Raw genomic sequence first — 25,556 nt, forward strand, 5'->3', positions numbered from 1 at the left:
ACAGCTTCGCTGGGAGGTTTCAATTCAGATTGGAAGCTGTTGAGAGAGTGCTGTAAAGCGTCATACAGAAGCAAGACGTTTCAAGTTTTGAAGTAATTTCATTTCAAGTTGTCGAAATTTTTGGAAAACCAATATTCAGAGATATAGCAATCTCCCTGGCACCTGCAAGCTGGAGCGACCACACTTTCACGGATTTGTGATCAGTTTACTCGATGGCACAAGCCCGAGAGACGCTAAGTATATTCTTAAGAACGTTGTGTGATACGTCCGCTATAAAATGTTAGAGCCTAAGTAAAATCCTGCCAGCGGCCAGAGCAGTGAAATCTGAACAGCTTGGAATGATTAGGATTTCGCCATACCGAGCTGGTCGGTGAACACTTCCTGTATATGCAGCTACCAATGTATTCAACTGAGTGCTCAAGGCTTTCAGTACAATACCGAATGTCGCACACGGTGGCAATGAAAAGACTTCAGGTTCAGGTTCAGGTTGCCTTCATAAGCTCAAGAAAGAGTTGAAGAAATGTGGGAGGTTGTCACGAAACCTTCCTTGCGCTGCTTGATAATTAGGATTTTACGGTTAATAGGAAAAAGACGATTGTCCTATAACTGGTCGAACGGTGTTGTCATACGCATCCGTTATGTCCAGCAGTGTTTCTTGCAGAAAAGGTACTCCGAACGAAAACCCGGGTCTAGTGCAGGCAGCACACATGGATGTCCAACTGGTGACATTCAAAAGATTATAAGCAGCAGAGGGCGAGTTGCATTCAGAGCAGAGAGATGAGATCCACAAACTTTATTTCTTCATTTGAGAGCCCGCAGCCGTGTAAAAACTAGACAGGAACTAACAATAAACGCATTTCGCGGTCGTGCGTTGAGCATGCGGTATCAACATTAATGTGTAGGTTTTAGGCTGGACGAAGTACACTGCTCAACATCCGTGATGGGTACGCCATTTTTGACATCACGGTTCTGTCGTGAATGTGATGTCCGATGAAGTGAGGCGTGGATTTCCCCGTTCCAACGCTTGCGGAGCTCCTGCTTAGGCATAAGCTGTCTTACGTTAAGAGACAGGAGCAACATCGGAAGTGTCTAGGAACCTTGCAATAGGCAGGAACTATCCACAATCCCTCCCTCCATCTATCCATTAACAAAGGAGATTCTAGATACGGCTAATAACGTAATAACAAAGAGACAGTATTGCATGAATGGGCAACACTCCAGCAAGAAACAAACACAACAGTTGCACTAAGGCATTGCAGCACCGTTTGAGAAGGACGAAAAATCAAACACAAAGACTTGCATTGCTTGATATCAAAGGTCATTTTTGCCAACATTGAGACAAGTACAAGGAACATGTTGGTGCCTTTGGTTGCAATCAGTGTTGTAGGCACACATTTATCAGTGGCATCAGATGACATGCGCGTTTTTGTAACAGGAGGACCCATCTAGTGTCTGTGGCACGTCCTATCGCGCCACGTACGAGACGTGCACAAAGCAATCCTACACCTGCGCTTTTTGTTCCTCACATGTTTACGTATCAAAACCTGCCAAGATCCAAAGCTACATCCATTGCCTGTCGTACGGACTTCCAGCCGAGTTTGTCGTTGAGCAGACCGTTCTCACATTTTCGCAGGATCCGCCTCTTTCAGTCGCGTGGCGTCATTCTTGACAAACGACGCAGCAACAGTTGCGTCAGAGATACCGCCGATAGTACAAGGACACCAATACTGCAATGTACCAAGATAACCCTGGATCATTTTGAAGAGTCACCGCGCGAGACATTCTCACAGCATCCTGTTTCACTGCGCGCTGTATCGCCGGTTTCTTCGTCGGCACGCTCTCTGTAGCACGAACAAAGCCAGTACAGGTTTCAGTCTCTTCCACATACACGGGCGTAACATTGGCGAGAGGTACACCTTTCAACTCTTCGGGTACGAAGCAGTATCCAGATTTAAAGAGATCCGTGTACCTATGGTATCCCATCTTCTCCCATAGCCAGAATATCTGGCAATCACAAGCAAAGCTGTTGTTGAAGAACTCGATCCGCAATCCAGGACTGCTGAAGACGCTGAGCGAGTCTTTCTCGGTGCTGGAAAACTTGTTGTCGGCGATCCTGACCCTCGATCTCGCCACGAGATTCCAGAAGGCGTTCTCGCCGATCATCTCGACGTTGTTCATCTCGAAGGCAAACTGGTCGACGCCTTTTCCAACGATCATCTCAGAATGCACGTGAGCGAAGTGACAGTTGGTTATGTTGAAGCTCACGATATCCGTGAGTGCGAAGGCGCTATCGTCTGTGTACAGAAATGTATCGTTGTCGAACTCTACGATGTCGATTCCACTCACCCAGATAGACGCGTTCTGAAGGTTTTCCACTCTGGTGTTGATCACGCGGAAAATACTGATATTCGCTAACGTGAAACCGAATCCTTCTATTAATCCAATACGCGAATCACGAATCACAAATTCGTTCACGTTGGTGTATCCAGCGAAGGTCGCGGTTCCGATGTGCTGGACGCTGACGTTGCGAAATTCGATCGACGTCACATTGCTGAGGCCGAAGAAGGAGTGCTTGTGCAAGACCAAGTTAGCGACATTCCTTAGGTAGAGGAAGTCCAGCCGTATCGTACCGGCGAACGCCAAAGTGTTCACGTGGAGCTCCGCAACGTTAGTGAACCTGAGTTCTTCAAGTTCGTGGTTAGCAAGCATGTAGAAAGGCAGAGTGACATTACCGCAGTTGTGGACCGTGATAACTCGGACGTCTGGGTCCACGACGATGGAGAATTCGAGTCTCTCGTTGCCCATTGGGCACACGCATTCTATGGTGTTGGACGAGCAGCTGCAGAGGTGCAAACTGGGGCAAGAGTACAACGCGGACAAGAAAGAGTACGATATCACGATGCAGCACGAAGTTACAAAGACCTGCAGGAACGTCCTGGTTGAAGCCATGGCTGGACATCTACGAATTCAGTCCTTGTAGTGCATCGTATTACACTGGCACTGTACATCTACGTTTTGAGCAAAGAGTTCAGTTTACAGGAAGTTATTGCGGGGTTAATTGTTTAAGGGGTCTCAGCAGCGGAAGTCCCGGTGCGGAGGAGGGAGAGAAGTTGTTTCCGTTTGGCCTCACCGGGACTTCCTCCCGCTGTTTGCGTATAGCCACTTTGCGGGAATCGGTTTTGGTGTCGTAGTTGAGGAGTTTGATGCTCTAGGACCGCGTGTTAAGAGGCGGGCTACGTACGATGTGTACTCATGAGTGTGCAAAACTGTACAAAACACGTACGTATGAAAATAAAATGCCACGACAGACGCCAAATATATACAGTGCGCCATGCAATTACAGACCGACTACTGTTGCTTCGCTGAACATTACAATTGTCTGGCAACGTAACTCCCATGAATGATGATAATAATAAGATTCCCGAAAGTATTGTAAATTATAGTATAGTAGTATAGTAAATTGTATATTTATTATTTGTAATAACTATTATTATGCAAATTTTCGCACTGAGAAATGAGTTCTGACAGCGCGTTTCAGAGGCCTTGAGCTCCTATTTGTCATTCAAGGAGCCCATCTGACTGCCTGAGTAGGATTCACGACACACACACTCTCTCTCTTTCTTCCATGTTGTATTATTGTACAGAGGGATACCTCAAGCTATTTTCATCCCTACAACAGGGATGTACTGTCCTGCATGTGAGCACTATACGCGTGAGCATCAAAACGCGCTTCAATGTCACGCAGTTGAAACAGAAATGAAAATCGAGAGTCTGTTTTCCTTGGAGCTGTATTTCACTTCTGTTTTCCTGTCTGACGAGCATTGCACAAGGCCCTTCCGCGTGAGTTTTCCTAACGCGTTTCTTGGAACGAAGTTGTCAGTCAAGGTTATATACTTCGCATGATATGCTTGAAGTCTGGAGAAGTCGCTGCAATAAACGAGCAGAGAGGAACAGAAACCAAGCAAGGCGAGGTGCCATATCAGCAGAACGGCATAACTATGAACCTGAGTACGCGATCTTTACTAGGGGTGTAAAGCTGCCACCCCCTGCCCCTCCCCTATGCTGCCAGAACCCATTTAAATGGACAACGTGGACAACGTCGGACAATACCAATGGAGGCGATACATGTAGCGTTATTTGTGGAAAAACAAGTTCAAGGATTTTAAAAACTTGTACGAGAATTTTATAAGTTCTCCCAACATAAAAGAAAAAAGACGTTACGTCAAGAAATCGACGGTTTATAGCTTTACGACCACTTATACGTATATAAAGGACACTTTTGTTTTTATCAATATTTTTGATTGGTTCGTTTACATCCAGAGTTTCATCTTCTTTATTTCCGTGCGATCGTGTTCAAGCACCTTTAAAAAAAATTGTCATATTTAGTAGTATCCCCCAATCGCACTAGATCGTAGATATATATACGCGTAAGGCGAGTCAGCCTATGCGTATGTGTGGCGATGTACTGAATCTACCGGCGGGTAGGACTGAGAGGTACCCGGGTTCGAATCCCGGTTCCGGCTGAGTTGTCTGGGGCTTTTCCTGGGTTTTCGTCAAACGGCTGTCAGAGATATGTCGGCAAAGTTCCCTTAGAAGTCGGCCCAGGACGCACATTCCCCCAGGGCGTTAGTCGTGGCGTTGCCCACCTCTGTGAGGCCGACAACGGCGAACTCTTTCATTAGCACCACCACCACCACCAAGGTCCCATTAAAGGTCAGTCTCCCCTTTTCATAGTTCCTGCTCTGTGCATATCTGTGCATATGTGCTCCTGCAGGTACAGGTTCCTGGAACATGAAGCCAAGGTAGGATTTGTTCCCGAAGCATCACGTGCTCATGTGTCGCAGGAGATTCTGTGCTTTGCGTGCAGTAGATCTGCGAGGTTGGGCTTAATCTGAGGGCCAAATTCTAATGGGCGGTACTGGACTACGTCGAGTTTTGCCCGAAAACTCTGAGTCGAATTTTACGTGGTACGATATATGTAGGGTTCCTAATTTTCGGTTTTTATTTTTGGGCGGATTCGGTGTATGGTTTTCGATGTTTATTAATCTGCTCTTTTCGATGTTTTTTTTTCCTGGTGAGTACGCGATTTACCCGACAGTTATCGGCGAATAGATATCACAATGTAATCTCCACACGACGCTCATTCAACATGTCGTTGATCGCTGCGGTGGCGTTCCACAAATAATGAAAAAGTAAACGGACATTTTTCACAACCATCGTATTTCTGTATGATTTTTATGATCTGCATCAACAATTTACTGGGCATGTGCAGCAATTTATCTCTGTCATGTCCTGGAATGTCTCACTGTACTCGGTATTTTTCGATTAAAATCGAAAACGCGGAACCCTAGATTATATGGCAGGCATGGCATCTGTGGCATCTGCAGGGAGTAGGGGTAGTCGCTACCCTCTGGTAAGGGGACCCGCTTTTGGAACGCGGGTCGTGACGTAATAGAGTTGATTCTGGAATGCAAAGAGTAGTTGCTCTCTACTCTCCGGTCGACCAGGGTGAATTCGAACGCACCTCTTTCTTGTAACGTCTGGTTGAGGTCTCGTTACACGGAAGTGCTTGCGCAGCAAAAGTGAGCAGCAACTTCCAAACACAATGCAGGGGCCGAAGTAACCAGGTCATACATTGTTCAACCCTTTATTGTTTTTTTTCTTTTCTATCTAACAGCCACTGCACCAGCTCTTTCCGCACAAATTTTCCTATCTTGTTTCTCGGGATGCGATCAGTCAATGTTATGCCGCCCTCCAGCTGGTAGAAATCTGGAGCGTGCTCTGCATAAAAACAAAAAGAAACACTGTTAGTCAATTCGTAGATATTTCACCTTAAAATACTTTCCACAAAGAATATTACACGAGGGGATATTGCTCACTCCAAAGAGGGGCGTTTTATTGTACAGGTCCCCGACACGTAGCTACCCAAGCAGCACAATGTGCTGAAAGTTGAGTGCAATAGGGGTGGACGGGTAGGTGGAAGGCCTTGAACAGACTCCTGAAACTAAGGAACATTGATAAGACGCACACAGTCCATCCCTATTGCACTCGACTTTCAGTACATTGTGCTGCTTGGGTAACGACAGATTTCGCTGTCGTACGTAAACAAACACGGTGAACACCGCGGCTCCACCGAACACCCTTTTCTCCTTATCTCTTAGAGCAGAACTTCACCTCATAACACGCTCCTTGTCAACCACCATTCCGAGTGCGATATCGTTATCTCTGGATAATGATAATTAGTGGCTTTACGTCACGAGACAACTGTGATCACGAGCGACGACACAGTGGTTTGTCTGTAGATTCAGTTTACCCACACCAGCTCCCGTGGCGGCATAGTGGTTAAGATGATAGCTTATCCAAGCCGAGACTGGGAGGTGATACGGGTTGGAATCCTGTCACTGGCTTTGCTATGCGAGGTTTTCCCTGGGTCTTCCGAAGACTCTCCAGACGAATGTCGGCACAGTTCCCCCCTGAAGTCGACCCAGGATGCATACTAACGCCCCCTGTCCCCCACTCCCTCCTGCTGTCCTCTCTCCATCTGCCCACGTCTGTACGCCGCTCATAGCCATAGTTGCTTCGCAGCGTTAACACTGAACACTGCCCACCTGAGGGTACTGAAATCTCAACGCACGGCACACCGTACCTAACGTCCGTTCTCTCTATAGACTGGTTGAAAACGGGAGGCATGCGGCCTTTTTGTGACAACTTCTGCACTTACCTTGCATGAACTTCTGTATCTCTTCTTCGTTTGCAGTTGGGGTGCTTGGAATTACGATGGCGTGCAGAGCCTGTTCCGTCTCTGGATCCGGAAGCCCGACTACGGCGCAGTCCTTCACTAGAGGACACCGCAGTAGATCCGTCTCTACGGCTGCCGGAGGAATGGTGGTGCCTCGCACCTTGATGAACTCCTTGAGTCGGTTCACCAGGTAGATGTAGCCATCGCTGTCGTAGTAGCATACATCGCCTGAAACACAGACGGCCAGCGAGTGAGTTCTTAATGAAAGCTGCTTTAGAAATGTGTTAAGTATAGGGGGCAGTAGTGATGATGATGATAGCGATTATATCAGCGGGTTGTCGCATATATTAACTAGATTCTCTGTAAATTCCGGTTGGAAGTAATGCCATGGCGAGACCGCTGCCATGGTATAGGTCCTGCGAAGTTTGGGTTCAGTTTTTCGTTCGCTGCCGTATGTTACTTCGTAGATTTAAGAAAAACGTTTAAAACATGGTACTGGGACATGGTACTGGGACATGGTACTGGGACATGGTACTGGGACATGGTACTGGGACATGGTACTGGGACATGGTACTGGGACATGGTACTGGGACATGGTACTGGGACATGGTACTGGGACATGGTACTGGGACATGGTACTGGGACATGGTACTGGGACATGGTACTGGGACATGGTACTGGGACATGGTACTGGGACATGGTACTGGGACATGGTACTGGGACATGGTACTGGGACATGGTACTGGGACATGGTACTGGGACATGGTACTGGGACATGGGACTAAGAGCATTCACGCTGAACGAGAAACTTCGAAACAACAAATGAATGGCGAATACGAGGAGGGTAAAGGTCTGGACCGTCAGGTCCTCGCACTCGCACCTACTTCATGGCAGCAAGTCCGCTAGCGAATGTGGCGCTCCCTGGCGAGTGACGTCATGGAGATAAAGCCTATTGGACACCGACTCGTCACCAAACCCGCTTGGTCCATATGCGGCATAGATACTTAGAACACCTCTTTCCGAACGAAAACAAATTGCAGGGCACCGGTGTCTTTGTTCAAACTACAGTATACGAAAATTGATACTTTTCGAATCATAGGTGTATGACGATGTATCAGTGACTAATGAAACCGTGGAACACTTTCAATTTCAATTGGAGAAGTTGTGAAATTACCTGTCTTGAGCCAGCCCTCTGAATCCGTAATGGGCTCATCCATCCTGCCATAATAGCCTATCATCACACCAGGTCCTCTTAAGTAAAGCTCGCCTTGCTGCCCTGGCCCTAGCAGTTCACCAGTCTGACAGTCACGTATCTGTCGGGAAGTAACATCAACAGATGAATACCGGTCGACAAGAACATACGGGACCTTGGAGAGTAACGGAATACATGCTTACAACAGCTTCCACACCACTTGCCAGCTTCCCCATGGATCTTGTACGAGAACGTTCACCATAAACCCCCGCTGTAGCGAAGATGATCTCAGTTTGTCCGTACACTACAAGAAGTAGGAATTATGTTGTGTCTTCGCCATCATAAAGGAGCATGGAAGACACTTGGAACATTTTTTTTTTACCGCGTAATATGAATTATAGACTAATGTCCTTGGTAACTGTCCCGTAAAATATTTCATTTGGGGAGCACGCCTTTCTTGAGAAAAGTAATTTACAAGGGTGCTCGGGGCGACCTCTCCCAACTCCTTCTGGCGTGTTGTGACGTCAGATTATGAAGCACTCTTATTGGCTGCCGGGAATAGTCTGCTATACGGCAAGCGAGGAAGGTCGACTGTTCTGTGTCAGATGCGAGATGGACGGCGCCAAGCAACAACCGCAAAAGGGAACCGCAAACTGAAGTGGAATGAAAATCCTCGCTCAAGCGCGATCACGAGTATGATGCGTAGTGACGTCACTGTGTCATCTTCCTCAACACACGCGTAAAACACACACCTCAACTAGGGTTGCCACCAGGCCGGTATTATACCGGCACGGCCGGTTGGAAGGTGATACCGGCAGCCTTCTGCCGGTATTTGTGGCTCAAGACCTTTCATAGGGGCTTTTGCGGGATTTTCCCTTCAACATTTCACTACAGCTTGAATAAATCTGGAGCACAGACCCAACTCCGCGCAGTCACCAGTTGTTTCCTTAGTTATTCATTATTATTATTACACATGGGAACAAGTCTCCTTATTGTCTTGAGCTCTCTCTCTCTCGTTTTCTGTGTCTGCTCTCCCACCCCTGACCCACTTCCCTTTCCCGCGAGCATTTCCTCCTTTCCCTCTATTCCACGTCCTCTCCCTCAGCCGGTATTTTTCACTACGAAAGGTGGCAACCTTAACCTCAACACACGCTGTAAACGCGCCCAGGCTCGCGTCTGTGAACAAGACACTGACGGAGGACACTTTTGACGACCTGTTGACCTCTAATGACCCAATATTCTCAGAGTTCGGCTAGAGTCTCTGGAACACCTGTGTGGAGAAGCCTTGTATGCGTGCTCATCACGAGCAAAGCGGTGACTGGGTGACCCGTAGGGATGATTATGGGGTGCTTAAGTGAATCTGCGTATCCTCCATAGCGAGAAATAAAAGAAGACGCGCGCCTCCTTATTGTGTAGAAGACATGACGTCACAGATTGGTCGCCGAGGGAAGCAGGTCTTCTGATCCGCAAGATTGCAAGCTCTCTTGCGCACCAAGATTGCGCGTTGTATGTACTTATAGTTCTTGTGCGAACATGCATCCCCCAAAGCTTGGAATCGTAATTTCTAGTCCTTGTGACATTTTTTTTTAGCGTACCATACTCCTTTAATAATTCGGTGCAGCAAGCACGAAGTAAATTGAGCTTACATTGGGCAAAGTCCTGCAACTTGAGCCTTGTCAGTAGCTCCTGAGCAGTCGCTTCCGCTATGTAGGTTGACGCTGTCGTCATGTGCTTCAGTGTGTCGATGCCATCGTCTTCTAGTCTGGGGTTGTTCAGAAGCGCCTGTGCCACGTAAGGCACCGTGTGCAGCGACGTGACCTGCAAAAAGTTGTCCTCTCGTACAGCACTGTATTAATGACACCAACTAAAAGACTGAATGGACCTATATCGTAACTGCTTATGCGCACATATGATGTCGCCACAGGGGAAGTTTCTCTGCGTACTCAACAGATAGCGTTTTATGTATCGGATTCGTGTGGAGCTCATCCCTATACGGGAACGGGTCAGGCATGCTGAGCAGAATGAGGACACTGCGAGGGCACGGCCGGTGCAGCTCGAACGACGGTTTTGTGGTTGAATAATAAATACAATATAATAAAGCGATAAATAAAGCGATGGGCGTTTTAATATGGTGGTTTTAAGGGCCATCTTGCGAAACCCGATCTTCGGGCCCCTGCACTCGTTTCTGTACCATTGTAACTTCTCCCGTGTTCTCTTCTCTCTCCACAACTGCTACGGACGGACCTACGCGGATGTCGACGCTGGTGGGGTCGTATAAAGCTGTGGTTGTAATATAATTGAGAGAGTTGCATTTTAGGGCAATAGAAGAGTGCATTTCTGGGGCAGGCATTAATGAGGGCAACACTACAGGAGGTCGCTAGTGAGACCGTAAGTGGTGGCCCACTTAACAAAGTACGTATAGTTAATTACTGTGACTGAAAATAAGTATTTCCCTATAAAAAAAAAATCTGACACCGACACCATGGGACTAGAGGGGAAACCCTGTATCGTATATACGTGGGTTCGTCTTGACGCGTGGCAGTAGTAGTACGCCGAAGAGCCGCTAGGTTGTGACAATGTCATGGAACATGTCCATTGGGTCCATTAACACTCTTGCCTCCTCATTCTTCCTTAGTCTTTTTCGCTATGGAGTTAAATCTTGTATGAAGTCCTCTGTTACGATTACGGATATCAGTGGAAGCGAATACAGAGGCAATCCAATGCGACCCTGACTGATGACAAGTTCCACACGATCAATCCATGCAGAATTCAGAAATGTGAACGATACCTTGTATCGTTGTAGGGCTTGCAAGACAGAGTCCCCCTCACAGTGTTCGAGGAAAACGGACGATGCACCCTGTACTATTGCCTTGCACGTGCAATCAAATAGTGCGTACACATGAATAAGTGCTGTGGTGGATAGGAGGACATCTTTCGGACCTAGAGGCATGTGGTCAGGATGACTGCAATGAAAAGAGGATTAGAACGTGTTTTTTTTTCCCCCACCTGTAGATGCTGCAATCTTTCTGAAGAGGTGTGTTACTATACCTCCATACGTGTGTTTGTAGTCTATACAGCCCCACACGGGAAAAGCAAAACAAGTAAGAAATAGTTTTTATATTTTAGATTATGTTAATTTAATTGTATTAGTTTATTATTAGGTTAATTATTATAGTTTAATATTTTGCTTAGTGTTTCCAGGATATAGTGGCATAAAGTCACGTCTTTGTCACAGCATGTACAGTCTTCGGCAGCTACAGGAGCTGATAAAGGCGAAACGTGGGACCATCATATTAGCAGTCATCCTCCTAAAAGATAGCCTCGCCGCATGACACGCTCGTGTAAGCGACCATCATCACGGATACGTCGTTCATTTTCCCGGTTTGTTGAAAACGTGAGGCGTACGACTCACTATGCAAGTTTTAGGAAATCGGCCTCCCGACTCCGTATCGCCGTCAGTGAATGAAATATCGGCAACGGGATGGCAGCCACTTCAACGGAATCAGGTGATTGGTTTATCGTGTTTTCAGAAACGTTATCGTGAAACGTGTACGTTTTCCTAAAACTCCCTATTGTGAGACGAATGCAGTTACGTTAATAGTCACAAAAAAAAAAAGAAAAAAAGAGAACTGAAACAAAAGAAAAAAAAACGTCTGCAGTGGTTTGTGAAGCACGGAACAACTGGAAACATTACCGCCCTCGAACAAAAAGAGTCGATTGCTGCCGATAAAATTTGGAAGCCGCATTGGTGCGATAAGATCTTCAGGAGTATAAAGGAAAAAAAAAGAAAGGAAAAAAAAGAAAGGAAAAAAAAGAAAGGAGAGAAAAGAAAGAAAAAAAGGAAAAAGAAAGCAAAAAAAGAAAGAAGAAAAAGAAAGAAAAGAAAAAACTTGGATAAACGGGATGAAAATAACGTAAAGTAGTAACGTATAGAGAGGAGGGGGGGGGGATAGGAGAGGACAACAACAACTACGTCAATGACGATGGGATGAGGTGACACCAAAGCGTGCGGTATATGAATATGATTAGTCTGTCAGGTACGGTTATACCTGACGGCCATAAAGCAAGCCATGATTGTTTCGTGAGTGTGGATGGCAACTTTAGGCTTTCCCGTCGTTCCGCTCGTGGTCGGCATGTAACAGGGATGTTTGGGAATGTAGCGGGCCTCCACCACGGTAGAATCGCCATTCTGTTCCGCCAGTAACGTGTTCCAGCTGATGCAGTCGGACTCAGCGCACTCGCCCATCACGAACAAATTCTGCAGTATACGAAAGCAGCAAAGAACACGCTTTGTACACTGTTAAAGCAGAACTTGACCAGATGACACTTCACGGACACAAACCGTTACGTCATCCGAGGTATTGTTATGCCTCGTGACCTCGTGCAAACACAAAGTTTACGTCTTTATTGGACAAGTAATACCTTAACTAATAAAACTGATATAAAGAGTCTGCCTACACTCTTAAAAAAAGGGTGTACTTTAACTCCTTTCCTTGCCACATATATAACACCCTTTTGGAGAGTACAATTACGCTCAAACGGGTGTCATGCTACTCCCTTGAGGGAGTGAGGAGACACCCTTTTGAGTGTAATTGTACTCTCCAAAAGGGTGTTATATATGTGGCAAAAAAAAAAAAAAAAGGAGTTAAGGTGCACCCTGTTTTAAGCGTAGCTCTGCCGACAGTAGAGGGCTCTTCATCGGACTTCGTACCTGAATTTGAATGAACTCTCCGCGTGATATAAATTATAGTATTAAACAAGTTCCGCGATATTCTCTGTAAGCACTCTTTCTGATGTGGAATACATTCACTCGCCTCCCCTGTTTGCCGTGAAGTAGAAATGGAAAGGAGTGTCGCTACTTACGACCACAGAAGGTGCCAATTCCTTGACTGCTCGCGCTCGTTTTATACTGGAAGGGTCGCATAAAATGGCGACGGCCTTCAATTTATTCAGATGGTCCACTGTGTCTTCTGCAAAATAAAAGGGTTCTGTTTCGATGCACGTTTCGTTGGACCCATAAAAAAACAAAAAACAAAGCTGCTACTCAGTTTAACATAAATGACATCAAAAGTAATCTCATGTAATTCATACTTCATTTGGTTATGATACTGCTGGCGAGTTGATACTGGGCCACTGAGACAGAACGAAACGTTTCTTCTCTTAACTGGGTGTTTGCTTCAGCTATGCGGTGACTTCATATGTCGCCTGCAGCTCCATTCCTTGGTGGTGATATTCACAGAAAAGTTCTTAGCTTGTGTCACTCCTGAGTGAGTGACACTTTTGGTTTTGGGTCTCATGTTTTCGAGTCCAGGTTTAGAAGCGGTCTGCGATGCCGCTTTCTTCAAGAAAAACAAAGAGGGTTCTATCCGCTACATCGAAACTGGCTACAGTATTCGTGTTGTTACAGTCGTGTCTGTTTTCAATACAAATTTATTGAATTGTAGCCCACAACAGTACCGTATTTTCACGCGTATTAGCCGCACCGCAGATAAGCCGCAGGACTCGTTTTTGGATACATTTTGAAAATGTTTTTGCAGATAAGCCGCACTCGCAGATAAGCCGCGGGTAATACGACGCGACTGCTTTGTGCGCTAAACCAGTGATGCACAAACAAAATCAAGAGACTCTCAACGCTCGTCGACGGCGTACTCCCTGCCAGCTGCCCTGTTCCCGTACTGGTCCGCGACGTCGACGACTTTTAGTTTGAAGCCGCTGTCGTAGCTGTGCCTCCGCGTTGGAGCCATGCCTTACCTCTAACTGCCGTGCCCGTGTCCACGAATGCTGTTGCTCAGGTCAAATGAGAACTGACGCTTAGCTGACCACGTTTTATCCCGATGTCAGGTGTATTGAACCCTTCCTGCCGACACAGGAGACCGCAGGGAAGGTCATAAACCCTGTGGTCCATATTCCGGTGTCGGCATGATGTATAACAAAGGAGGTCAGTTGTAGTGTTCTACTAAGGTCGGATTGTGCCCTTGTTGCGTGTTTTTTGCCGATTGATGAATTAGTGGTGTTCCAGGAGACATTAATCACTGTCACCCCTTTTGTTAAAGCTTCGTGGGGGAATGTATTCGGAAGGTCAGTCCACTCGAATGTGGACCCGCCCTTGTTCGGTATTGTTCGTGCACTAGCAGGGCGGTCCTGTTCCGAAAAAACATGAGGCACCGTCGGCCCTTTCGTGTAATCCGGGGTATGGGGAAAATACCAGGGAAAAATAGCCATCAGATAAGCCGCCCCCGTGGATAAGCCGCAGAGCGTCCGCAAAAAAAAAAAAAAAATTCGCGCATAAGCCGCGGCTAATACGCGTGAAAATACGGTAATCACGGATCTCCTTGTGACAATAATTATATTCACGTCCTTCGAGGAGCGACACCAGTCTGCTTCGTAAGTCGCACTATCTGTTTCGCCGGGACTGCTCCATGACGTGGCACGTGCGTGCACGCGGAGCACGGGCTAAAAGCACCTATGCACGAGCTGAAGCGACGCTCAATGCTTAGTGCCTGGTGCCGAGGCAAGGAAGAGTCCGGTATACCGTATTTTCACGCGTATTAGCCGCGGCTTATGCGCGATTTTTTTTTCGCAGACGCTCTTGCGGCTTATCCGTGGGTGCGGCTTATCTGGTGACTATTTTTCCCTTGTACTTTCCCCATACCCCGGGTTAAACGAAAGAGCCGACAGTGCCTCATGTTTTTCGGAACAGGACCGCCCTGCCAGTGCACGAACAATACCGAATACGGGCGGGTCCACTCCACATTCGAGTAGACTAACCCGTCAATCCACGAAAGACACGCAACAAGGGCACAATCCGATCTTAGTAGAACACTAGACCTGACCTCCTTTGTTATACATCATGCCGACACCGGAATGTGGACAGGGTTTATTGCCTTCCCTACGGTCTCCTTTGTCGGCAGACCCACAGGAAGGGTTCAATACACCTGACATCGGGATAAAACGTGGTCAGCTAAGCGTCAGTTCTCATTTGACGAGAGCAGCAGCATTCGTGGACACGGGCACGGCAGTTAGAGGTGAGGCATGGCTCCAACGCTGAGGCACAGCCACGACAGCGGCTTCAAACTAAAAGTCGTCGACTTCGCGGACAAGTACGGGAACAGGGCAGCTGGCAGGGAGTACGGCGCTGACGTGCGTTGAGCGTCTCTGTTGATTTTGTATGTGCATCACTGGTTTAGCGCACAAAGCAGTCGCGTCGTATTACCCGCGGCTTATCTGCAAAAACATTTTCAAAATGTATATAAAAACGAGTCCTGCGGCTTATCTGCGGTGCGGCTAATACGCGTGAAAATACGGTAATACTGATTGTAGCTTCGTAACAGAATCAAAGCTTCGAATTACGACAATAAGAGCGAAATTAACATAGCGTGTCACATAATTTCGTGCCCCTTTAAGTTTAGCAACCTTACGTCGTATTGCTAGGGGGTTCCAGGTGTAAGCGCATTCGTGACACTTATGCGGTCAGTCTGCAAATTAGACATGATACATCTTGCCGTCGTTCTTTGTGTTTGTTCTATTTCGTTCTCCAGTGTTGCTGTATAAGTGTCCCAAGCAATGCTTGCGTATTCAAAGATCGGACGCACTGTTGTGGTATATGGTGTCAGATTAGTTTCAAGTTCCTCTATATGATTGAAAGCCCCTTTTTGCTTTATTAGAGTTCCTTAACCTAATGGACGTTCACCAGATGCATTTTCGTTGGGTAGATGATTGGAGTTACATCCTGGAAATGAGGTCCCCTAAAAATTGGGATGGCCACTCTATCAACATACCTTGACTCATTTCAGCATAGGTGGCGACAGCATTGATAGAAGCCAGACCTATTAGGGCAGGGATTATCGGCATACAGTTTGCCGTGATAAAGCAGGCAATGTCTCCTTCTCGGATGCCATGCCTGATAAAGCTCTTGGCAGCGGCATTAGCCTGTCGTCCAACTTCGGCGAAGGACAGAGATTCATCTGTAGTGCCATTGATCTTTAAGGGAAAAAGAAGCCAGTAGGGAAAAAAAGCATTCGCATGTTTGAAAAACACTGTTGATCCAGCAGTACGCCGGTAATACAATGCTAAAAACTTGTGGCCAACTCGCAAGTGTTTTTTTTTTTTTCGCGTGCAATTCCCCAAGAAGCATTGTATGCTATTTTTACGGAGCCCGGGCGAACGATGACCCCTATCTAGTTTTCAGTCCTTTCGATAGATGGCGCCAGCTGTCTTATTTGAAGTCGTTAAGTAAGGGGGTTCACCACCAAAGATATACCGACTCAGTGGAAACATATCAAAGTAAGCCTGATATATAATGAAGGCGGTGGTGGTGGTGATTGCCGTTGATGTTAGGGTAAAGGAGTCACACACCGACCGATATTGTCACCGAGTCACATGCCGATATTGGTCATACCGACCAACAACAGTCACTTTTGTAGTGTGCACGTGGTCGAGGGAAGGATACAGAGTGGGTGCAAGGAGAGAAAATTCTGGGGGAGTTACAGAACGGATTTCGTCAATGAAGGCGTTTGGAGGTCAATCTGTTTGTCCTGACACAAGGAAGGAACAGAAATAGCGGAAAAGAAAAACCGCATTTTTAGGGTTAGTTTCGTGGAGAGTACATATTCGGTGGATTACGAAGTTGTATGGAACGATAACGATGGTATGTAGGAAAGAATGATTGGCATAGTGAGGGCAATATACCATGACAATGAAGATATAGATAATGATAGGATAATGATATATGAGGATAATGAAATTGTAGTAAGCTGGAAGGGAAGAACGACTTTCAATATAACGATACAAAAAGGGGCCTCGACAAGGATATGTCCACTCTCGCCTATTCTCAACATGCTATACATTAGAGAGCTAGAGGCATCGAAGTTGGGGCTTCGAGGTATCTGTTAAGAAAAACAGATTAGAAGACAGGCTAGAACTACCATGCTTAATGCATGAGGATGATGTAGTAATCATGACTGGAGTAGAGCTACAACAGCTGCTGGATATACGAGACACAATCGGAAGAACACTAAAAGTGGAGTTCAGTAGAGGAAAATCGGGGTAACATGGTGTTTCACGATGATCCATCGTTAAACACACAAAGTAAAACAATCGAAACGGTCTCTGATCTCAATATAAATATCTATAGGAATCTGTTTCAACGCTGACAGCAATGTCTTAAGGAAACAAGGAGACAGTTCGACGAAAAAGACGTGACAAAATTCTGCAATAACAAAATATAAGATGTTCGGGCGTACAGCAGCTACGAAGTAATCCGTACGGTTTGGAAAGAGGTAATTGTACCAGGTTTGACTTTTGGAAACGGAGTAATTTGTCCAAATGCAGGCATACTATCGTTGATGGAGACGTGGCAGAGAAGAGTAGGAAGATTTGTTCTGGGGGCACATGGGAAATGCGCCCAATGAAGGGGGTAATGGGGGATACGGAATAGTCATCGTCGGGAGCGAGAGCAGCAAACAATTAAGATTAGATACGAGGCAAAGCTGAGGAATTTGGACGAAAAGAGGGGCGTCAGGAAAGTACTGTCTATTTGTATGTATTTATAGTAAGAGATAAATAGGGCCGGTTGGTATATGAAAACAGCGAAGACGACGGAAAAACGGAGACGGACAGGGAACCTTTCAACCTCTAATGACACCCAGTGAAAAGTTGGTTGGTCTCTTTCCTGTTCCCGCTAGGGTCTGTAGTTTAATTTCTTTAAATTTTTAGAAATGTTATTTCATTTCTATTTTTTCAAGTAGAAGCTTTTTTAGTGTTTTGTTTTCACCGAGTGTCATTAAAGGTTGAAAGTTCGAGGTTCCCCCATGAGTCTGTTTCTCCGTCGTCTTCGCTGTTGTATTTATAGTACGATGTATTTACACATCTGAACAACATACGGACACAAAATGGTGGAACACGACTAAGCGTGTGTCTGTTAAGTATTTAATTTGGGACGATGAAAGCAAGGAGCACAAAGACCATACAGGGCAAGATAATCGGAAACGGGACACTAGGTAAGCAAGATGAAAGTGAAACCGTCAATGGGAGTATACAGGCAACATAATAGGAAATACGGTCGGAGACGTTTCTCGACAACTTTATAGAGCGCGCGTGCTGCTGTTCGAGGCAAGGATTGGGATGTTAAGAACAAACGCACATGTAGCTAAATTGGGAAAGGTAGACAAAACCTGCGGTATATGTGCGCATATTCGAAGCCGGAGAGCGGTCTGACCAATAGATTAGCGCCCATATTGAAATCAGCTTCATCGCTCCAAAGCACGTAGCCCTCACGTGGAATGCATGTCGCTCTTTCCGCGCTCGAGTAGTGCGTATAGTTCTAGTTTCGGCTCATTTGCGTAGCAAAATTTAGCAATATATATCTCAAAGTACTTTCGCTTCGCAGAGTGTTCAAGAAGGACGATGGACTTGAGTAATGACTGGCTCCAATTCTGCAATCTCGCATTTCCCAGAAAACCTAATTAATAACGTTAATTAATGAATTTTAGCTAATGAATCGTCCAGTAGTCCCTGGCCCTGTAACCCGCAAAAATGGCATCTCTGCAGTTCTCACAGCTTATTTATAAGAAAATCTATCCAATTGGAAAACAATAACATCGTGTATGTACGTATATTGGTGAAACATGCTTGCCTCGCTGTTTATAGTGACAAGGACCCAGACTTGTTCGTATTTGGAGTATTGTATTTAAAATACCGTATTTTAAATACAATTTGCGGTATTTTGGTACTCTACTTTGTTTTGTGTATTTGTACTCTATTAAAAATACATTTTATAGTATTTTCCACTCAATACTCTAATTACATATTTTGGATCTCCCTCTCAAACTTCCTGTGTCTCGTCCTTCCATTATCTTGCTTGTTCAGTCGAAATTTCCCGAGTCCATCGGACTTGACCCGGACATTGGCCCTTCTTGGAAGCCCCCATTTAGACATCTTGCCCCGTGTGTACTAATCCCTGGCCAGGGTTCTATTATGTGTGCCCTGACGCGGTGACGCCGAATTCTGACGTCGCCGAGCAGGGACTTGCTAGAAGTTTGCTTTGTTCTGGGTCAGATATACTTAGTGGACTTATGCGGTATCTCCCATCTTTTTGGGACTTGTGCTTAGATGACTCCTATCACACAGCGGCGGCTAGCGTAGTCACCGGTCAATGCGGCAAATCACGGCATTGACCGGTAACTTTTTGCGTTCAAGGATAAATAGTATCTGAATTGTGTTTCAAATACTTCTTGAAGTATTTTGTACTCTATCTGAATTAGTTTAATTTTCATCTATTTATACTCTATCTTAATTACATTCTAACGTTATTACTTATTATCTTATCTTAAATACATTTTTGAGTATCGTGTACATGTCTGCAAGGACCACGTGTTGCAAGATCGAATGTGCTTCGCATGGTTTATTGTCGCACACAAATAGTTACGTCTAACACGCGTGAAACTGCTGCTAAATGGTACGCGTGATACGTGATTGGAACTCGGAGAAATCTGGCCTAACCCGAATGGGTCCTAAACTGATTCGGGAGGGAATTATCGGGTTTAAAGTGAAAAAGCCAGACCACATTTATACACATAATACGTGTAACCCAGCAACCCGCTCGTCGTTGCCAGCTGAAAATTTTAAAATCTCTGACGTAATTCTGCAGCTGAAGTATCACATGGACGGAGCATAGGGCACATTTTAGGACATAACATATGCACGGTCTTTCAGCCATCATTAGTAAATAGTCCTTGTAAAATATGCCTAATCGAATTAGTAACGATTTAGTACCTACTGTGATTTCTCCACAGCTGAGGAAGATGACGTAATTCGTTATGGACATTGCAAACGTGTATGCAAGTGATAATTTCTTAACTGACAGATGTGATATACTTCGACATCCGTTACACGATTTTCAAGCCCTCGACATATCAATTACGCCAAGTTTCGCCGTCTGTCGAACTGCCTGTGTTTCTTATACTGCGTAAGAAATGAGACACCCTGTAGAAATCTAGAATGTATAGAAAACAGTTGTTCACTCACCAATCGAGAATCTGCAGCTCTGTACAAACACTTGAGTAGATACGCCCCAATATTTTCCCTGATGGGCTGGACGGCGGCGAATGAGGACGTGAGCACTTTAGAATTTTCCATTATTCGCCGCAAACGGGTTTCAGTCAGCGGTGGCTGCTCCTTTCTCCTACGTTCCTGAAACGAGATTGACGTGACACCTCTATCTCGAACGTGCCACTCAATGGACACTCGAAACAGATAAGCGATTTCGCGAACTGCTGACGTTCCTATTGATACCGCGAAAATTTAACTCTGAGCGACGTTCTGTCGTCTAGCATGCGTATAAGGAACTTCTCAGAACACTCTTGTATAGTTTTCAATGGTCCATCATCTGGGCGTCGCTAAGACGTGTGTACCGCCGTGTCGGGAACCGGATGTACTGTCATGGCCACCGTTACCAATTATCCGTTTCCGGGGCCTGGCTCCGATAACCGCCCCCTACTACCGGGGAACAGCGAAACTATCAATTGGACCGGTCCACAGTCACTTTGGGGAAGGTCTGTATGCTATCGTTTAATAGCGAGTTTTAGTGTATAGTACGGCATCGTCTTTGCGTACGTGAGAGATAGCACTGGTCTATTGATAACACCTGTAAGAACACCGAAAGTGCAATGAAATCAGGAAATCATTCAGGTAGTCAACCCAAGCAGCACAATGTACCGAAAGTCGAGTGCAATAGGGGTGGACGGTATGTAGCTTATCAATGTTCTTCAGCGTCACGAGCCTGTTCAAGGCCTTCCAGCACTCGTCCACCCCTATTGCACTCGACTTCCAGTACATTGTGCTGCTTGGGACGCCAGCACCCGGCCATCCCCAATGCCCCCCAGAATCGCATCTAGGCCACGGAAACGGGAGATTGGTTAACAGTGGCCACGACAGTATGTGTACTTGAGAGCGTTGTGGATTTGAAACGCCGGCTTTGCCTTAAATACAGATTCGGATGAACAAAGAAGCATGTGGACGTGATTTGGATAGAATCACCTTCTTGCCGAGCGACTTTGGTGTCAGTTTCTCACATGTGCCTCACTTGCACGCCCAAGAACCGCATTTATACCACACTGTTTTACGTAGAAAATACGAATTTCATGCTCCGTGCTCATCCTATAATTGCGACGGCAAGCAGATAAGGTTTATAGACTATGTTCAGAGTGCTTGCTGTCAAGGCACATTCCCGGCGTGAAACACCCATTTTTCGGGCGTATTGTCAAACTATCAGTCTGCAGATAGCACCCGCGCAGGTCCAAATTATTGCGTCAACTACGTGCTGACGTGCTCGCAAGTCTGATAATGTAGGTGACACTTGAAGGTGTCAGCTATAGGGCGTTGCCGGTCGCGTGAAAATTCGTTCATGCCGCAAAGTTTTTTAGGTTTCAAGGTTGCAATGGCCTTCTAGGGGCAACTTACGACAGCTCGGTGCTTCTCGCCGGATCGTAGTTTAATATAGTGCGCCATTCATAGATCCACGCTTGTCTTCATGTATGTGTAGCCAATTTTTTCTTTTTTTTATATATTCAGTCAAATACACGCTTTGTCGGAAGCTTCGCATGCAATGCAGTTACGAATATATTGTTACGTTGTACAGGGCTTTTGTCAATCCGAACCTCTTGAGTCTTGCGATGATTATTTTACATTATTTTAGAAAAAAATGCGTCTCCAGAACAGTTCACTGAATGACTTAGAGGACGTGGGCACAATAAAGCGTAGCTATATCATCGTATTGGTTATCACTCTTTTCTATGGCATTCAGCTATTTTCCATCACTTCCACAAGCAAACAAAAATGACCAAAAACCAAAGGGGCTATCGGGAGTAGCGTAGACAGAAATAACCTTACCTTGCGGGACGGATACAGAAGCACTGACTGTAAACCCAATAATGAAACTTTTAAACATGAAGGAGCTGAAAACGAGGCTAGGAAAAACGTAACCAAAGTGTGGGCGATAACAACGGAGAATTACTCATAACACGTGTAAAGGTAGCAGTGTCTCTTTATTGCTGGAGAACGTGCGCAAGATAAGACCTGTTCCAAATGAATGACGACCATTATACCTGGAGATCACAATATTTTTTTTTTATTTCACAAGTTTCTTTGTTGTTCTCTTAATTTAGGCACGAGGTCGTACGCCCCGTGTTCGTGGCAAAACACAGGCGCGGAAAATGGTGGAAGCTACCTTTGTTTTCGTGTTGAGCCATCTTAGCAGGTCACGTGACATAGAAAGCGCTCCCACGATAAATATTGAAGATGAACACCGTTTTCAATCTGTAGTGTACCAGTCGTCAGTGCGCAAATGATTAAATATCCACTATAATTTGTAAATAATTTTAAAATTTCCACGTTTTGTTTCGTATCAACATCGCTCGAAGGTTCATTCGAGAAAAAACGTGAATGCGCTCAGTGAAAAACCCGCAAGGCCATAATAGTTTCGGGTCCTGCACAAGAAGCTGACGTCATCGAGAGAGTAAAAGTGACGTCACTCTCTCCTAGCAACAGCGGGAGCATCTTCGCCCAGCGCCGGAAGTGTGCCAGCAGCTGCTGTATGGTATGGTGTGAGCGGCGAGGATACGACAACCGACTTTCCGGGGAGGCAATGTTGTCAGACGTATTGCGGATTGCACACGCTATGACGTCATAATTCCCGAAACTGTAAATTAATGTTGTGCTACTTCCGCGACACATAGAGAAACGTCATTTTGGGAGATAACAGTGTTAGACACGTTGATTGAACTGGCATAAATTCGATAAAATTCTGAAGACAGGAGATGTAGCCTCTAGTGGCACTGTAAGGTCGACGCACGCAATTTAAGTAACAGCCCATGTTTGCAACGCTTCAAAGCTTGACGACCTGAGCCCCGACGTCATTGATTACGTAACGCCGCCGCGCAAAGCATGCTGGTAGACACTAATAAGCTTTATCAGCCTATTAGTATATAGGCGCATTTCTGTCGCCCCGTCAGAGTGCACTATTTTTATGTTCCCACCACAGCAGCATTCCGTTGTCCACAGCAGACGAAACATCAGGAGGCGTGGCCTCTCTGTGTCACCTGATTGGTCGCCAGTGTATCGTTCTCGGCAGCTCACGCCCACGTCGTGAAAGAAGTTCGGCATGGCAGTGGACCTCTACCCGAGAAACGTCATCATGATGTTGGTAGACAGACTGAATCCGAAACAAATCGGAAGGAGAGGGCTGGGTTCCACGAATGGGCACTTGTTCGCTACCTCCTATTGAAAGAAAAGTAGGACTGAAGGTCGCGTCTCTTTCAGAGATCATCGTGATCTTGCATGATGAACTAGCACTGGAAACGGAACACAGAGAAGAGACGACAGGACAGGTGTCGTCTCTTCTCTCTGTCCCGTTTCCAGTGCTAGTTCATCATGCAAGATCAACACCAACATGCCCGGTTTTCTACTTTGATATCATCGTGATCCCCTCAAGATGCTCTGCAGCTCCTCAGTTCCCCCTTTCCCTCAACCCCTGACGTAACCTAACGCGGCACATGACTGGCCGCCCCCAGCACAACAAACTGGACATGGAGAGCCCACGTGAACCTACGTGGGAAGGAAGCAACGACGTAACCGCAACTGGAGCACTGCACGGGCCCGGGCTTACCCGAAAGCCCGGACCGCGGGCCGAGCCGGGCTTGGCTTTGCGTTTTTTATTCAGTCCTGGGCCGGGATGAGGTTTCAGCCACCGGGCCCGGCCGGGTAACGCCGGCCATGGTCGCGCATGTACGCGAACATATTTCACGAGACTGGACAGCTGAATTTTCATGTCAGTTTATTTTTCCATTGGGTGTGGGATATCATGGTATTCTCATCTGAGAACTATCACTTTTTTATATGTGATCACGTTTATTTCGTGTAATGGGTCTGGATTTCACACGTGTGCTCACACATATTTGGGGACGATTGTTGTGGCGCGCGCGCTGAGAGTCCTGCACGGGGGTCAGTTAGGTTAGGTGTTCTGACATATTTCGTTCGTGTGAGAGTTCGAGAAAGGGGAACTAACACCGGTGCATTCGCAATCGAGCGGAGATGAGTCTCTCTTGAACCGCAAAGTACGTACATATCGCCCACGCGCCGCTGCGCGCTGCCTTCCCATGTAAGCAAGCACCAAGCACAGAGCGGCTTGCCGGCAGAGAAACACAGCCGCTCCGTTCGAGTGTTCCTTCTCACTCTCCACCAATTAGCTGCGTCCTTTCCGTCGCTGCGCTGTGCATTTTCGTAAATCTAAATACACCTTCGGGCCTCGAGAACACATAGAGCAGAGGCGGGCTGGGACCGGACCTGAGCATGGAAACAGTCGGGTATACGGGCTGGGCCCGGGCTGGAAATCTATAGAAGACGTCGGGCCCGGTCCAGGTGCTGGACGTAGCAGCCGGGCCGGGCACAGGCCTGAAAATTTCCCCCTCAGAAGCTCCCCAGCGTAGAAGTTCAACTTGCACAGAGGAGACCTTTGAGCGTAGGAGAGCTTTGAGCGTAGTTCAACTCTACCAAATTGGTGGCGCTGTCGAACACTATGACGTCATTTCTTTACAAACAGGCAGATGTCTCTTTGTTTGGCTCGACGTCTCTCCTCTCCCAACGCCGCAAATGCGCGTCTATTTCCGCCGCCCGCTTACGACGTCGCGTCGTGCGCCGCCGAGTGTCTCCTCACCAACGCCGCCACGCGGGGATTTCAAACCGTGTGTATTCCACTTACTGTTGGATAGTTGCTATATGAGTTTGAGATGGACTTGGCGACCAGTGATTCGATAAATTATTGAACGCATTACCTATCAAAACAAAAGTATACGAATTCATGCTTAGAGGGCGATCTATCGCTTTAGAGAGAGAATCAGATTGAAGATGCCTTTTTATTACTGGACACGTTTCCTCCGTTGAAACGAGGAGTATCTCTGAACGGAAGGATGTGGTTGGAGGCGTGTAAAGTTTACTTATAAGTAAACTTTAATGAGAGGGAAATTCTACTAAAAAGAAAAAGAAAAAAAAAGAAGAAGAAGGGAAGCAGAGCACTCGCACTTTCGCAGTTCACTCAGACTGTTGACTTCTTCCTGGGCGACATGCTTGTGGCATCGCCAATATGTAGATGTATTCATAGAGGCCGTTCTGTGCAAAGCAATTGCCACCACACTTTGAGTTACAGAAAAACCAATTTCCCACATCGTTACTCCAACATGGAGCGAGAGAGGAGACAATCTTCGCGCACACCTGGTGTACTGTAGGCGACATTTCCGTGACAGTCACTTGGACAAAATTGAATTTCGAAACTAAATCTCTCTCTCTCTCCTTCCCCCCCTCCACCAATTCCACCTTGAGTCACACAACGAGTATCCGATAAGAAAGCTGGTTGTGTGCGTGCATTGAAAGGCAGCGGCTGCAAAAGACAGCGCGTTGCTCTTGCATAAAGAGGTCGACTGATAAATATGCGCATCCCAATGAATAAGGAAAAGTCTCCTACCACCCGAAGTGCATAGGTACAGACGCCTCTTGGAGTTTAAGCTGCGCTTACGGACTAAATCTCGTGTGTTCAGAATCCCCCCGAATTTACGTGATGGCAATCTATTGCAATAG

General features: G+C 46.3%; 2 protein-coding genes across 2 annotated transcripts; both read right to left on the minus strand.

Annotated features, from left to right (window-relative positions):
- Nucleotides 1-778: 778 nt before the first annotated feature.
- Nucleotides 779-3,071, minus strand: LOC135396206 (leucine-rich repeats and immunoglobulin-like domains protein 1). The gene has a single exon (XM_064627231.1). It carries the CDS (start codon nucleotides 2,947-2,949, stop codon nucleotides 1,693-1,695), a length of 1,257 nt encoding a protein of 418 aa, XP_064483301.1. The 5' UTR covers nucleotides 2,950-3,071; the 3' UTR covers nucleotides 779-1,692.
- A 2,560-nt stretch (nucleotides 3,072-5,631) lies between these two features.
- On the minus strand, nucleotides 5,632-21,938 carry LOC135394856 (uncharacterized). Its single transcript, XM_064625884.1, has 11 exons — nucleotides 21,819-21,938; nucleotides 19,956-20,120; nucleotides 15,710-15,911; nucleotides 12,795-12,901; nucleotides 11,981-12,189; nucleotides 10,720-10,894; nucleotides 9,578-9,749; nucleotides 8,135-8,235; nucleotides 7,914-8,052; nucleotides 6,722-6,967; nucleotides 5,632-5,781 (listed from the first exon to the last, which is right to left on the minus strand). The coding sequence occupies exons 2-11, from the start codon at nucleotides 20,064-20,066 to the stop codon at nucleotides 5,648-5,650; spliced, it is 1,596 nt and encodes a 531-aa protein (XP_064481954.1). The 5' UTR covers nucleotides 20,067-20,120; nucleotides 21,819-21,938; the 3' UTR covers nucleotides 5,632-5,647.
- Between the last annotated feature and the right edge of the window lie 3,618 nt (nucleotides 21,939-25,556).

The sequence above is a fragment of the Ornithodoros turicata genome, chromosome 5, assembly GCF_037126465.1.
Source record: "Ornithodoros turicata isolate Travis chromosome 5, ASM3712646v1, whole genome shotgun sequence".
Classification (NCBI taxonomy): Eukaryota; Metazoa; Arthropoda; class Arachnida; order Ixodida; family Argasidae; genus Ornithodoros; species Ornithodoros turicata.